Raw genomic sequence first — 14,472 nt, 5'->3', positions numbered from 1 at the left:
GTTGTATTGCCAGCAGACATCCGGGAAGTTAAAGTCCCCCACGAGAACAAGGGCTAGCGATTGAGAGACTTCTGCCAGCCGCTTGTAGAACGCTTCATCCGCCTCTTCATCCTGGTTGGGTGGTCTATAACAGACTCCCAGCAGGATATCTGCCTCGTTGGCCTTCCCCCTCATCCTTACCCATAAACACTCGACCGTATCATCATCACAATCATTGAGCTCTATACAATCGAAACACTCCCTAACATACAGGGCCACCCCACCGCCTCTCCTTCCTCGCCTGTCCCTTCTGAAGAGTCTATAGCCATCCATTGCAGGCCGGTCGTCTTCCCCGCCCGTTCTTCTTACGGCATATGGGGACAGCCTGCTCCTGCACCTTTAAGACTTCCTTCTTGAAGAAAATGTAGCGGAGGTGCACAGAACTACCTGAAATGTTTGCTGATCAAGAACTTGCAGATAACTACCTTAGTGACAATGAAAAGAAACCGTCCTTGAGAGTGGGTCTTCTAAATAGCTGCCAGTTACACTTCAAAGTAGAGTGGCATTTTCAGAGCGTCCTGGAACAGGGTGTTTCCTTTTGTGTTCAGAGTTCTTATTGTGCTCTTTAAAATGATTACTGCTTTGTGCAGAGCATACCCATGTGCTAAGATCCATAGCACATGTATCAGCCAGGACAAGAAAAGATAGGAAAATAATTTGAGTGACAATTAGGCCTAATTTTCAGAGCTTGGTATGTCCCAGACTAGAGCTGAAAGCGGGATAGATGAGCAGCACCATACAGACTTCAAAAGCAGTTTCAAATTTAGTAATTCAGTTAGGAATGGCACTTGGGTTATATGTTGGGCTTTAGTACAGCCTCATATCTGTAACCGCAAAGAAATTGAATAATTTACAGATCTAAGGCAACTGTGTTCTGGTAGCAGCTGGATTGCATAATGAGATCTGTTTCACCAGCTTCATCAAACTAGCCTGTATCCAGTTTCCTCACAATACATGGGAATCCAGATGTAAGAGCTCTTGTCTGTGGTATGCAGACTTTTTCCATGGAAGAGTCTTTAGAACCAGGATTCATTTCTATAAATTAAGAGACAGAAATAAAGCTAGAGAAGCTATTGGCTCCCAGGATGGTCAAGCTTGAGACAGAAATTAAATGCTTGAGCATTTCCAGATGCTGGATGATTCAGATGGGTTTCAGCTGTAATTGACAGATTTTTCTATGCTTCATCTGGGTTTTGTTATGGCCAAAGCAATGACCAGAAAAATCAGGAATTTGCAACAAGTCCCTGTTTGAAGTTTGACAGGGGCACAGCACTCTGATATTAACAGGCATATGTAGAAATCACCAGAAAAAAAAATACTGTTTAGGGGAAGCGTAACAGAGATTGTTTAATGATTCATATCACAATTTGTACTGAAAAGCCATATGCTCTGATCCTGGCTGATTACTGCTACCTAAGGAAGAGCTGTAACATCTCTATGGACTTGATGTTGAAAAAAAATAAAATAATAATAACAGTAATGCATTTTTCTTTAGGTAAAGAAGAGTGGTCTAGTTGTGGTGAAAAACATGAAGATTATTGGTCTTCATTGTTCCAGTACAGACTTGCATGCTGGCCAGATTGCACTCATTAAACACGGATCAAGACTTAAAAACTGTGATCTTTATTTTTCCAGAAAACCATGTTCGACTTGTTTAAAAATGATTGTAAATGGTAAGCAATGACTGTAGTAGAGTAGGAGTAAATGTTATGCTTGTGCTTGGTGGTATCGGAAAGCCTGTTTTCTCTTTGGACTGTCCCAGTTGTGAATGCCAATCCCTAACTTGTATAGCCTGCACTGTTATTTTCCACAAGGCTGAAAACAGTATTGAATGTGCATTTCCTGGAGCTGATGATCAAGAAACTAGGGTTTGCTACTGAGACCCTATTTCTCTGTGCAACTATTATTATGGGTGGTTCTTGTGGTTGTTGTCTCTTGGTTGGGATGCACTGCTGAGATTCTGATACATCTGTTGCACTTTGCCAGAGCAGCCCTAAGCCTGATGACTAGGCCTAGATTGCTACATTTTTCCTTGCCCTCCCATTACTTGTCAGTGGCACCAGAGGAAGGGTGGTTTTTATGCAGAAAGCACATGGAATACTTTAGGGTTTTCTTTCCCCAAGTGAGGTGAAGACAAGTCAGATTATTCACTTCCTGAAATGGGATCTGCTGGTACAGCCCTTCTGCAAGTATTTGTTTTTAATCTTGGCAGCAACTTCTATTAGTGCTAACTTTTTTGTGTGGTGTTAATGTATCTGTTGTAGGTAAGATGCAAAATTAGGCTGCCAAAGATCCAAAGATCTTGGAACTTAGGAAATTCCAATTTTTGTCTATAGTCTGATTATCAAGTCTGCTAAGCTCTTGGTACTTGTATATGCTAGCATTTTTGTTGTCCAGACGCCACTGAAACAGCACTCATGGCCTTAAAGGAGTAAAAACAGGGTTAGGCAATAGTGTGTTGAAAATGAGGTTTATGTTCCACTGTGCTTGCATGGTTCCTTTTGCTGCATTATCTTCTCTTCCAGCTGGGGTGAACAGGATTTCTTACTGGCCTGCAGATCCTGAAATCAGCTTGCAGACTGAGGCATCCAATCCCATGACTACTGATGATGCAAAGCTAGATGCCAAAGCAGTAGAAAGACTGAAGTCAAACAGTCGTGCTCGTGTATGTGTGTTGCTTCAGCCCTTGGTGTGCTATATGGTGCAATTTGTTGAAGAAACTTCCACCAAGTTTGATTTTATTCAAAAAATAGCAAAATCTCAGCCTGACTCGAATACTGACTTTTATACTGCATGTAGACAAGAGAGAATAAAAGAGTATGAAAGTTTATTCCTAATTTCAAATGAGGAAATGCACAAGCAAATATTGATGACAATAGGACTGGAGAACCTCTGTGAAAATCCGTACTTCAGCAACCTGAGGCAAAATATGAAAGATCTGGTCTTGGTCTTGGCGACAGTGGCTGCCAGTGTCCCTGTCTTTGGATGCTTTGGATTTTACAACAGTGAATCATGGCGAACAAATGAAACAGACCATCAGGGTTTGCCCCAAGAAATTGCAAGGCACTGTATGATACAAGCCAGATTACTTGCATACCGGACAGGTGAGTTGTTACAGTAGCGGAGGAAGAACGGGTCTCATGAGTAGAGCGAGTTCCTGATTGCAGTTTTACTTCCAAATACTTCTTTGAGCAAGCTGCTGAATTCTGTTCCTACATCTGTGAAACAGGAGCAGCAGTAGTAGTAAAAACTCCACGGGGGTTCATAGCTAGTGTGTAAAAGCACTGAGCTTTCCAAGAGAAAATCAGGGCAGGTATTTCACATACAGTGCTAGCAAAGCCTGCCCTGACAACGTGTCCAACACCTATCTGAAAATAGACTACAATGACATTTAAATTCTTCAAGCTGCTCTGAGGCTCTTTTTTACAGAGTTTCACAAGATGTTTCTGTTATCAAATAAGTGCCAATATTTTAAGCATATTATGTACACTTCTTCAGAAAAGAGCAGTGAAAGAATATCCTTCCAGTAGGGCATTAAGTACAGTTATATTAAGTTTCCTAGTTCCAATCTTATTAGTGAAAGTGATTAGGTATCTGATGGGGGTTTTCTCTGCAAAGATGCTGGGGTTTTGATGTACAGGCTTTCAGGGTGGAAGGGTAGTATCTTTTGATTGACTATCTTTTGATACAGATGACTTCTGTTAGCTACTTTATTCTGTCTGGGTAGCAATGCAGTAAACTGGTAAGTTCTTCCAGAGAACAGAATATGAAGACTTAAAACTTGGTGGTACTCCTTAGTGATGTTTTTTTCATCTAGATAGGATAGTTGCTTTTTAAAAACCCTTATAAACAAATAAATAGTACATATTTAAAGCTTAAAACAAAACTAACCCCCCAATACACACACACAAAACCAACCTATCAAGTCAGGTGGTGAATGTGCCTTTTGACTTATTCAGATTTTGATATTTGTAAAGGTGAATCTTCATATTTTAGAACCTTTCCCTTTTTTGGTTGGGTGGAGGTTTTTTTGGGTATCCTCCGCAAATTTGATTACCAAAAGTTGCAGAGGAGATTGCATTTTCAGATGTAATTCAGAAGTTTCATGGAACCAGTTGTGAGGTTTTTGTACGACTACTGTTGTACAGAGCAAGATAGAATGACCAAGCTTGAGTACTCATTCTTGGGGGAGCAAAATTCAGTTTTATCTGTGCTGTTCAGCCTGGACTCAGGTCTGTTTTTTGAGCAAACTCTTATTCCACTTTAGTCCTGTAATGAAATTAAAATAAGTAACAGCACACACACACATATTTAGATGCTTTACATTATTATATAGGTAGATATAAGGGGAGCAAGATGATAGGATGTTTTCTATGCTGGCTTAATATACATCAGTGACTGATAAATATGCAGAATATAAATAAAGTCAGCCCTCATAAAACATACCTTTGGCAGGAAAGACCCTCTTTGACTGATTGTATATGGTAGTGATACTAAGGATGATGGAAATGGTTAATTGAAACAGTGTCTTCTACAATATTAATCACTGGAAGCCTGAAACATTTTTTTCTCCTTGATATGCTCTGTTTTAACTGGTCAAGACTCTCATCAATAGCTACTGGGGAAGATTTCCAAGTTCCATAAAAATCTTCCAAGTCACATAATGAAAGTTCTGTTCCAGTTTTCCTGTGGTGGTGATAGGAAACACCCCCCAAAATCCGATTGTAACATTTTATCTCTGAATTAGGTATAAAATACAACTAATTTTGATAGGAATTCAGACCACAGAACCATAAACTTAAGGAATGGCAGAAATTCAGTAATTAAATTAAGTAGTAAACAATGAGAAGGTTTTATCAGTTTGCCATCTCACATCAGCGAACCTGTCCACATATATTCTTGGCACACATTTTCTTATCTGATATATGTATTGGTTGCTTCTTAGTATTTGTGAACAAATGTACGTAGCAAAGTCTTACAGAATGGCTGGCCTTGCAGTTAAAGCACATCCAGCTTTTGCAGTAGACTCATGTGACTTCAAATCTCTTAATCTTTCTGCATTTCTTTTCTCATGTCCACGAAGCAACAATTAATGTTATTCCTTACTCTAGGATGTCATATGTTAACGTATAGGTAACTCAGAAGTGCTTTATTTGTTATTTACTGCTAAAACGTTATGTATTTTAGAGGATCATAAAACGGGAGTTGGAGCTATTATTTGGGCAGAAGAAAAATCAGTAAGTATTGAAAAAGTTACTTTTTCTTGCACTCTCAATTCATACACTTGTATCTGCTTTGAGCTTGTTATTTTGTGTTAAGTTTATACATGTGCATTTTTCATACACACGCACAGTGTTTTAGAAAGCTTGCACTTCTCATTCTTTAGTAGTAAGTTAATGACTGGTTCGTTGTTATGCTGTCAAGATGAAGGGGAAGTATAAATGAGTTTAGTAACTACCACAGTGTCTCTGCCTCGCTTTTCAGTGTGTGCTTGCTTCCCTAGTCATTGTCAGTTATTCCAGCTGTCCTGGCTGCAAAGTTTAGCCACAGCTGCTGATTGGGCGGCATGTGCCTACCCTGCATGGTCCCTTTCTGCAGCTCTTTTTTGGAGAGGTCTCAGTGCAATCATAGCCTGACAATCTCTTGAGGATTTTTGTTGCAGTTGAAATGCTGTACTGGCTTTAGCACATTCCTTTTTGGATCAAAGTGATATTTTTCTACAAATATTGTTACTGTGCTTTTTCCCATCCAAACATAAAGTTTTTATTTCTTTATGTCTCTGATGATGCATGTTACCAATCCCAGGAAGCCTCATTCTTCATGCAGCTGCAACATACTCTTCATTTGTTTTTAGCGCTTCAGTCATCAGCTGTTTATTGCTGTCTTGTTTCTTGTTCTGATTTTAATCGCCAATTGCTACTTGGTCAGCCCTTTGGTCACTGGGTCTGTTGAGAGACAGGTGAAACACAGTCTCTGGCACATCAGGGACTAAGTCCAGTGGGCTTTAATCTTGTACATTGCAGGAAGGCTCGAGGACTAAATCCTTCGGACTTCTTGTTCCTGCTATCAGTATTACTTGCTAAAAGGAAAGCCTCTAAAGCCTGGTGTAGTGTGTTGCCTGTGGTGTTACAGTTTGCCCATATGGCTCCTATGGAGCTTAGTGGAAAAGCTCCGTAGAGGCATAGAGCAGTTAGCAAGAGCTGCGTTCTCTTTTAACTGCAGTAACTTGCTATGAACTGATAATGTGAAAGTATACATTGCACAACACTTTGACTAAGTACTCAGTTTAAATGTCTCCAAATTTGATGCTTTGCTTACTGTTGCAGAGAAGCTGTGATGGAACAGGAGCAATGTATTTTGTAGGCTGTGGTTACAATGCCTTTCCTGTTGGATCTGAATATGCTGATTTTCCACACATGGATGATAAACAAAAAGATCGGGAAATCAGAAAGTTCAGATACATTATACATGCGGAGCAGAACGCCTTGACATTCAGGTAATGGGTTTATTTTTAGCACAGAAAAGAATGAGATGGTTCGGAAACAATTCCATGACAAATGCATGATGTCACTGGGATGAAGTGTGGTTTGCAGTCACGGTCATGTTTATGCCTATGATGCGGAACTTGGATGTGCATGGACACAGTCAGCTCCTGGGGTTTCTTCAGACTTCTTAAGTGAATTTGGTTTTTAAAGGATATACACTCCAATGAATGGCAGCTATCCTTCAGATACAAGCCACTGCCTCTGCTTCCTGCTAGGACCATGCTGTAATGTGAAATATGGAAGTGTGGCAACTGTTGAGGCTTCCGACAATGATACGTGTGGAGAGGTGGGATGGGTGTTTTGTTCACAGATAGTAAAACCAAACCAGATATCGTTGTGTACTTGTGCACTTGATTAGGAATAAGTTGCTTCTGAGAGTAGATAACACAACACTTCTTTGCTTGCTCTTTTGAGGTATCAAGTTTGTCACCATTTAATACTATCAAGATACAAACTCCGAAATTCTGTTTTCTGACTGCTTGTAGGTGTCGAGAAATAAAGCCAGATGAGAGAAGCATGATATTTGTGACGAAATGTCCATGTGATGAATGTGTCCCTTTAATCAAAGGGGCTGGTATCAAGCAGATCTATGCAGGAGATGTTGATGCTGGAAAAAAGAAAGCAGACATATCCTATATGAAGTTTGGTGAACTTGAGGGTGTAAGCAAATTTACAGTAAGTGTCCAAATGTACTATATTCTAAAAACTCTGGGCAGCATTGAGGGGAGGGTGGAGTAGGCAGTGAGCAGTCATCTGCAGCCAGCATAGAGGAGTGTTTTCTTGCGCTGTTTAGTCAAGTGAGTGGAATTGAGAGGTTGGTCTGTCATGACGCTGGGAAGAAGTGCCATATGCTAGATGGTGGGGCCAAGCATGTCTGTCTTCTTTAATTGCCTTGCAGATTTCCCTCTAACTTACTGCTGTTGTTTGAAGTGGTCTCTTCACACCCTGAAGTTCTCTCCAAGCCTTCCTGTCACAGCACGGCAGCTGATGTGGGAGATCACTGTGTGATTTTGTAGGCCCTTCCAGCAGCTCCTGAAAGAGCTGCGGTGGGTTTTGAAGGTGGCCAAGTGCACCTGCACTCAGGGTGCTCACCATGACAAACTGCAGCACTGTCGGTTTGAGCAGGCTCGTTTCCCCTTCTCAAGGGAGTAAATGGCCACACATCCCTTAATAGCTTTTTATCCTCAAAGCAAGTGTGTGTTGGAATGAAGGGGGAGCCCTTCATTTCCTGCCTCACCCCTAGTCATGCCTTACAGTGAAGGACTGTAGGGTACTTTTTCTTTCTCCCTTTGCTCTTTCTTCTGTCTTCTGGAATAAGTAAACTTTTTCTTCTTCTTTTACCAGTGGCAACTAAATCCATTGCACACTAATGCCCTTGAATTCCATGACCCCACAGCCAGGGAAAGTAAGTATTTTTTCATTAATTCATTTCATGACTGAGGTCAATAAGTGAGATCGAGTTTTAAACAAACCTGAATCCCTCTGGGATTGATTAGTCTTAATTAATCTTGATTTTGATTAGTTAAAGTTTGCTATGAAAACTTCTCTGAGCTTTTTGAATAGATGAACTAATGGTTGAAAACAAGCTTGTTTTAACAAATGCTTGGCATTGGTGCACACGTTACAAAACCTAGTAATGCTATTATCAAGGTCGACAATGTGCTGTTTTGCACATAGTCATTTCAGACTACTTTATCATGTTTTAAATTTTGCTCTATAAAGACTTTTTATATTGTGTTCTATAAAGAGTGCCATTCTTTTTTACGAGCAATTGGACTCCTCCAAGTCATTTAAATACGTTCTGCAGGACATTTCAGTGCTTCTTTTATGAAGTAGAATCTATGCCAATGCTTTTCAATCAACATTTATTTTTGTGTATATATATACGCATATATAATACAAAGGCCACAAAATCCTTGTCGACCTGCACCCCTGTAGCAAGGGAGCTGTCGTCATCTGAAAACAGAGTTTAGATGAGTCTTACGTTGAAGCCTTTTTGTGCTACAAAAGAGACCCACCATTGGCATCTACTGTCAGCTACCAGTCCTTAAAATGTTTCTCATCCAGAGGGGAAAATAATGTGGAAGAAGCTTCGTGCCTCAAGCATGAAGATACGAAGCGTAAAGATAGGGAGTTGGCAGTTACTCACAGCATTGAGCACCATGCTAGGAGCGTAAAAAAGACTGAAGGTGGTTTTTGTAGCACATGAATAGCTACGTACTACAAGCTAATTCCTAACATGTAGTGAGCTAGATTGGTGGAGAAGTCTCTTTGTTAGCTATTTCCTTATGAGTCGGGGGGAAAGAGGGGAGGGAAGGGCTCAGAGTAGTGTTTATAGCATTAGTAATCACTGCAAAATATTAGGGCTTGTTTGTCCCTCTCTCTGCTAATGGTTTTTAGACCCAGCTGGAGAAAGATGCATCCTTGGGTACTCCTAACATGTAGTGAGCTAGATTGGTGGAGAAGTCTCTTTGTTAGCTATTTCCTTATGAGTCGGGGGGAAAGAGGGGAGGGAAGGGCTCAGAGTAGTGTTTATAGCATTAGTAATCACTGCAAAATATTAGGGCTTGTTTGTCCCTCTCTCTGCTAATGGTTTTTAGACCCAGCTGGAGAAAGATTCATCCTGGGGTACTTTGTTTGACAACCTTTAACAGGGCTCATTTTTCTAACAATGTTTTCTTCGAGATGGTATGCTTGCATTTTCAACACTGAACTGTTTTAAGTTGCTATTTTTCCATAGTGTGTTTCTTTTAGTATGATAATTGCATGTTCCTCTGTATGGAGAAGAAGAAAAGTTCCCCCACCCCAGCCCCCTACCCAGTGTTATTCCAGTGTGCCTGTATGTGCTGAGTATTTAGACTATGCTTACTATGGAGGTTTCACACATATTTTTTTTTCTTTAGATGGGGTCCAGAAAACAAAATCACTAGATGACCAGCAGCACCAAAACAAGAAACTGTGTCTTGGTCACTATTGAATAATTAAGCACTTCTGCAGTCTTGCTCTGTACTTTTTATAATGCAGCCTGTTTGCACTTTCAAATAAGGAAGAGTTTTATTTATTGTTTGGAAAGTGATTTTTAGAATAAGTTTTTATTTATGATGTCTTAAGTGTTTTACAGAATTACCTGAAGGTCTTTTTAATTTAGAAGTACCCGGGGAAAAAAATGCTGCTTGTATTTTCTGTGAAAGTAACTGGGTGGCTAATCGTTGTTAACGTATTAAAAAAAAAATACTGAAAGTTTATTGCTGGTAGATCAGAGTAATAATAAAATGGTATCTTTTGTGCTTGCTGTATGGATCAAGGGGATGGATTTCTAAGTTCTGAGGTAGCAGAATGCAGAAATAAGCCCTAGTTCTTCAAGTACAATCGCCAAGGGAACCTTCTAGGAAATGGTAGATAAATAATCACTAGCAATTATTCCTGTTCCTGAAAGTGGCTTTTGCTTCTCAGTCTGCTCGTATAAAGGAGATAAAGCCATTGGGATGGCAGTCGTTGCTAGGTAAGTGATTTGGAGATCAAGCTTGGCTCTCATACATACCCTCTTCCAACTACCATAGCAGCAAGAGCTGTTTTGTTTTGTGGTACTTGCGTTGCTGCTCTGTGTGCTTCCTCAAGTGCGTCCCATCTGAATTAGTGTAGACAAATACTAGCTTTGCTTTTTCTCAGCTTCTGGATGCAGGCCTAAAAGAATTTGGCTGTATGCATCTCACTGGTCCCAACATACTATGTGAAGATTGCTAGTGTTTAGGTTTTGTTAATCTTCACCAACAGGCTTCTAGGACTACAGAAGCTAATAAACTGCCAGACATCCTGTTGTTTCTTAGATAGGATGGAACCAGTGGAATAGCCCGAATCTTTTCAGGTGCCAATCTCTTGGATGACTACACGTGGAGCAAGGGTGACTTTAAAACAGCCAGTGAAACTGCAGTCTGATGTTGTTGCTAGTTTTGAGGGGGTGCTGGGTAGGTAATGGGTAACCAGAACAGAGACTTGTACCCAGCATCTTTTGACAAGTCGCTCTCCTTACTCTCATCTGTTTGTTGCTTTGAGTATGACCTCTAGCTGGCTGTTTGAGTAGGTGTTCCAAGACTTTCTGTTCACTCCTCTGCTCAGCTCTCAAGTGCAAACACCTTAAACCTTTTTCTGCTGCTGGTGGTAGGACATATAAATGGCATTTTCTCAGTTCCTTCATGCATCTTGTCTTTGCTGCCCTCCTTAAAGTCCTGGAAAGGGAATCGTGTCTTAAGATGCTGCTGTAGGTTCTGTTTGTCTCTTTTAGGCTTTGGAAAAGGTTGGAACTAGATAGCAAAGCTGTGATTGGATAGTCTGCAAAGCATCCTTAATGTGGCATTAATTATATGGAGTCTGTTCTCACACATTTTGGCTACAGGTCCTGTAACTTAAGGTACAGTTCTTGATGCTTGGAGCTGCAGCAAGGAGCTGTGATTCCCCACGGCTCATAGTATAACTTCATTCTTGAGTACCTGGACTTCAGAACTGGGGAATGTTCCCATAAATATCCTCTTACCACCATGAGAATTCACTCTCACTGGAGCTGGAGGAGCTGCTGTTTCTCTGAGCCTGGTTAGACTGAAGGCTATTCTAGGGCTGCTGGTTGAGTGCAGTGCATGCAGAGTTAGCAGCAGCAATCTCATCAGGCAGCTGGCTTGACCTCCTGCACCACCGCTGTCTTGCTAAGCAGGGTGCATACAGCTTCATTTCCCGGGACCAGGTAGTGAATGAAAGAGAAAAATCTGACATTGTTTGTCAACTAAGGGAAGGATGGTGAAATCCATTTTTGCATCGCACCACAAAAGAGTGCTTTTTCACAGCAGCTCAGGAGGAAATAGCTGAACTGCCACTTCACCAGGTTTTGTAATCTAGTGTGGGGGAAGCCGGGTCCTGAATATAGGACCAGCAGATCCAGCTGCAAGAGCTCTATGTCTCACCTGTCAGATTCAGAGTCCAGGGTCTGGGGATTAAGTTATTGGTCTGGATGCTGTACAAACCTCAGAAAGACAGTTTTTTCCTCTCATGAAGGATTATATATTTTCATTGCTTGTAACTTCCATATGAGGTCAAAGTCAAATGCTGGTGTTTCATAAGCGAGATTATAATCTGTTTTTAAATCACAAATATTTTTCTTTGGCATATTTCACACACACACACTTCTTGTAAGCATCTTGTGTTAGAATAATTACTCTTGGCTTTTTCTACAGATCAGAAGAATACTGTCCAGATTAGAGTAAAAAGTCCACCCTACCCACTGAAACCTTGTTTCCATAATCCATTAGCAATGCTCTTCTACTTGAGGTGGAAGCAGGGAAAAAAACAGGGGCAGGTTTAAGGCCCCTTCAAGTTTTATACTGATCAGTCAGCTGGTATCAAAATCGGTCAAGAAATCTGTCTTTATAGGAACAGCTGAAATTGAAAAGTCCCTGAAACATCATAGGTGGCCTGGGTACATGGAGCAGTAAATCAGGATACAAGTCAAATATGACACACATTAAGTAACTATGCTGCAGTGAATGCTGCTGGTAACCTGTACGTCACGAGGAGTTAAGATTTTACCTTTACTTTTTATCGTTTTTTTAAAAAGAGGATTTTTGTACAAAACTTTCCATGAAACTTGGGGTTGCTTGTAGGGCTGAAGGCTTGGAAGTCTGGCTTTATGTCTTGCCGTATTTCTACAGATTCCTCCAAAGGCTCACAAATTTCTGTAGGCTTTTATTATCAGTGTAACTCTACTTCTGTTAATTCTTGCTGGGATTACAAAGTAGGGTCTTCATCCCGGACAATAGGAACAATGTGAATGGAGTTTCTCTCTCAACCCATGGACTCTGTAGGCGTTGCTGTGCATGTCATCTGCTTACCAGGGAGAGCCACAGAAGATTGGCTATCTCCTGCAGTGCTTATTTTGCAAATGAACTCTAAGATGTTTGTTTCTTACATAAAAAGAACAATGTATTTAAAATTAAGAAATGTAAAAGGTATATATTTTATATATTGTATGAAATTTCCGTAAGCATTTTGGGTCTCTTCCATTCATTTTGGAGCAGTCATTTTAATTGCAGGTATTAACTATCAGTAATAATTTGGCCTTTTGACTGAGAATTACAGAAATTCTCTGTTAATTGTCTGCCTTACAGCAAAACATGTTTTCTGCTAATAAATGAATCCAACAGTAAGTACTGAAGTGTATTTTTAAGTGCTTTGGGTTATTAGAAACATTACAGAGTGCTTTGAAATGCTCACACCCTTTACCAGCCCAGTGCTGTCCTTGCTCCTGCAGTCCTAGCTGTTTGCTGAGCTGCATTGCTTCCCTCTGCTCTGCCTGAAGAATTTGTCTCAATATGAGACTGTGCCTCCTGCCAGCCTGGGGGAAGGGCTGCGATCCCCTCCCTCGGCCCTGTGAGCATTAATGAGCATTAATTCCCCCTTCCTTGGGAGAGTAAGAACTGCCTCAGGGAGCATTGCGTGAGCTGCCACCTCCACAGCCTATTTCTTGGTTGGAAAAGGTAAAAGTGGGCAAAGCTTTGACCATCCGGCAGTAAAATTGGTCCCTGCTGCACCTCCTGCCTTGCTGCCCTGGATTGCCGGTATGGGCATACCCAGGCGTCTTGATTCACAGTCACCGCAGAGGGGGATCGCTGTACTGATGGGGGCTATGCTGGTCAGCAGTGTGGCTGAAGGGGAGCGAGTCTGTAGCGTGAAGCAGGTGATGCTGAAGGCCTGACCCATCAGGGGTTTTACATCCGCCTAGCTCTAGCCCGGGCACGTGGACAGGCCTGTTAGCCAGCGGAGTGCATTAGGGCTATTCCTGCAGTTCGTTTTCCTGTTTAACTTCATCTGAAAGGAATCCACTCAATGCACTCGAAGACTGGCTCGTGTGACAGAGCCACACACAGTAGCGGGGACAGATGGGAGATGCATTTCAGAAGTGCTCTTGAACTGAAATGTCGTTGTAGACACACAGTGAGCAGTCAGCGGGACGTGGTCAGCCAGGCTGGCAATGGGACAGGCTTCCCAGAGCCACGTTTAATGCGAGTACTACTCTGAAAAGCTTTGCAGTCCTCTAAATAGATTTTTTTGTTTCAGCCATTCTGCCTGCAAACCAGGCTTTGGCTTTAATTTGTTAGATCCAGTAAGCGACGTTGCTTGGAGACTAGAAAGGCAAAGGCGGCAGATGGCGCATGCCGATTTCTAATAGGTCTGGATTGCTGTATCATTAATGAAGATGGTCACAGTGCCACATATGCAGAGCTGAACTCCATTCTGCACAGAAAGGTAATAGCAGAGGATTGTTGTCAAACACTTGCTGACCTTCTTTGGGATCCTTCTGTTTTCCCAGACCTGCATAGCTATCTGCTAACGTGACAGTTTTGTATCCTGCATACATATACACAGGCAACATCTACCCTTAAGCATTTTCAGATATCGGGCAGAATACGGTGCTCAGTGTTTTGCAGTTTTGTTCCCTCTTTGAAGGAGAAAGGGGCTGGTAGCACAAGACGTCTTCCACTAGAACCCACCTCCTCCTGATAATGTAGGGCCAAGATAGGGGTCGTCACCTTCATGACGTGCCAAAACACTCCCTTGAAACTCAAGGGTACTGATGTGCCTCCGTGATGTGCGCTGCTGGTCGCAGTCATACGCTAATCCTGCAGCCCCTGGGTGGGAAGGCGAAGGGCGGCACGGCAAAGTCTTCGGTGCAGGGAGAGAAGAGGCAAAGAGCTGCTGTGCTGATTCTGTGGCGGGCTTAACGAGCCCGAGCCGGAGAAGGCTCCTCAAGTTTGGTTCCCTAGCTCTAAACTGGGGCTATTTTGCCTCGGCTGCTGCAAAAAAGAGCTCCCGCGCCTTCGCGGCAGCGGTGAGCCGGCCGCGG

General features: G+C 41.8%; 1 protein-coding gene across 1 annotated transcript in view; it reads left to right on the top strand.

Annotated features, from left to right (window-relative positions):
* The window catches only part of CDADC1 (cytidine and dCMP deaminase domain containing 1), a 16,438-nt gene extending 3,665 nt beyond the window's left edge, over positions 1–12,773 (top strand). Inside the window, exons 2-8 of the mRNA XM_009277149.1 lie at positions 1,535–1,712; positions 2,565–3,143; positions 5,227–5,276; positions 6,366–6,535; positions 7,070–7,259; positions 7,929–7,989; positions 9,488–12,773. Of these exons, the coding sequence (XP_009275424.1) occupies positions 1,535–1,712; positions 2,565–3,143; positions 5,227–5,276; positions 6,366–6,535; positions 7,070–7,259; positions 7,929–7,989; positions 9,488–9,561 (1,302 nt within the window). The 3' untranslated portion in view covers positions 9,562–12,773. The remainder of the gene's footprint in view (positions 1–1,534; positions 1,713–2,564; positions 3,144–5,226; positions 5,277–6,365; positions 6,536–7,069; positions 7,260–7,928; positions 7,990–9,487) is intronic.
* The last annotated feature ends 1,699 nt before the right edge of the window (positions 12,774–14,472 follow it).

This window comes from Aptenodytes forsteri, unplaced genomic scaffold (genome assembly GCF_000699145.1).
Source record: "Aptenodytes forsteri isolate BGI_AS27 unplaced genomic scaffold, ASM69914v1 Scaffold145, whole genome shotgun sequence".
NCBI classification, from domain to species: domain Eukaryota; kingdom Metazoa; phylum Chordata; class Aves; order Sphenisciformes; family Spheniscidae; genus Aptenodytes; species Aptenodytes forsteri.
Note: the sequence above shows the minus strand (reverse complement) of the source record. Positions and strands in the feature narration are given on the sequence as shown.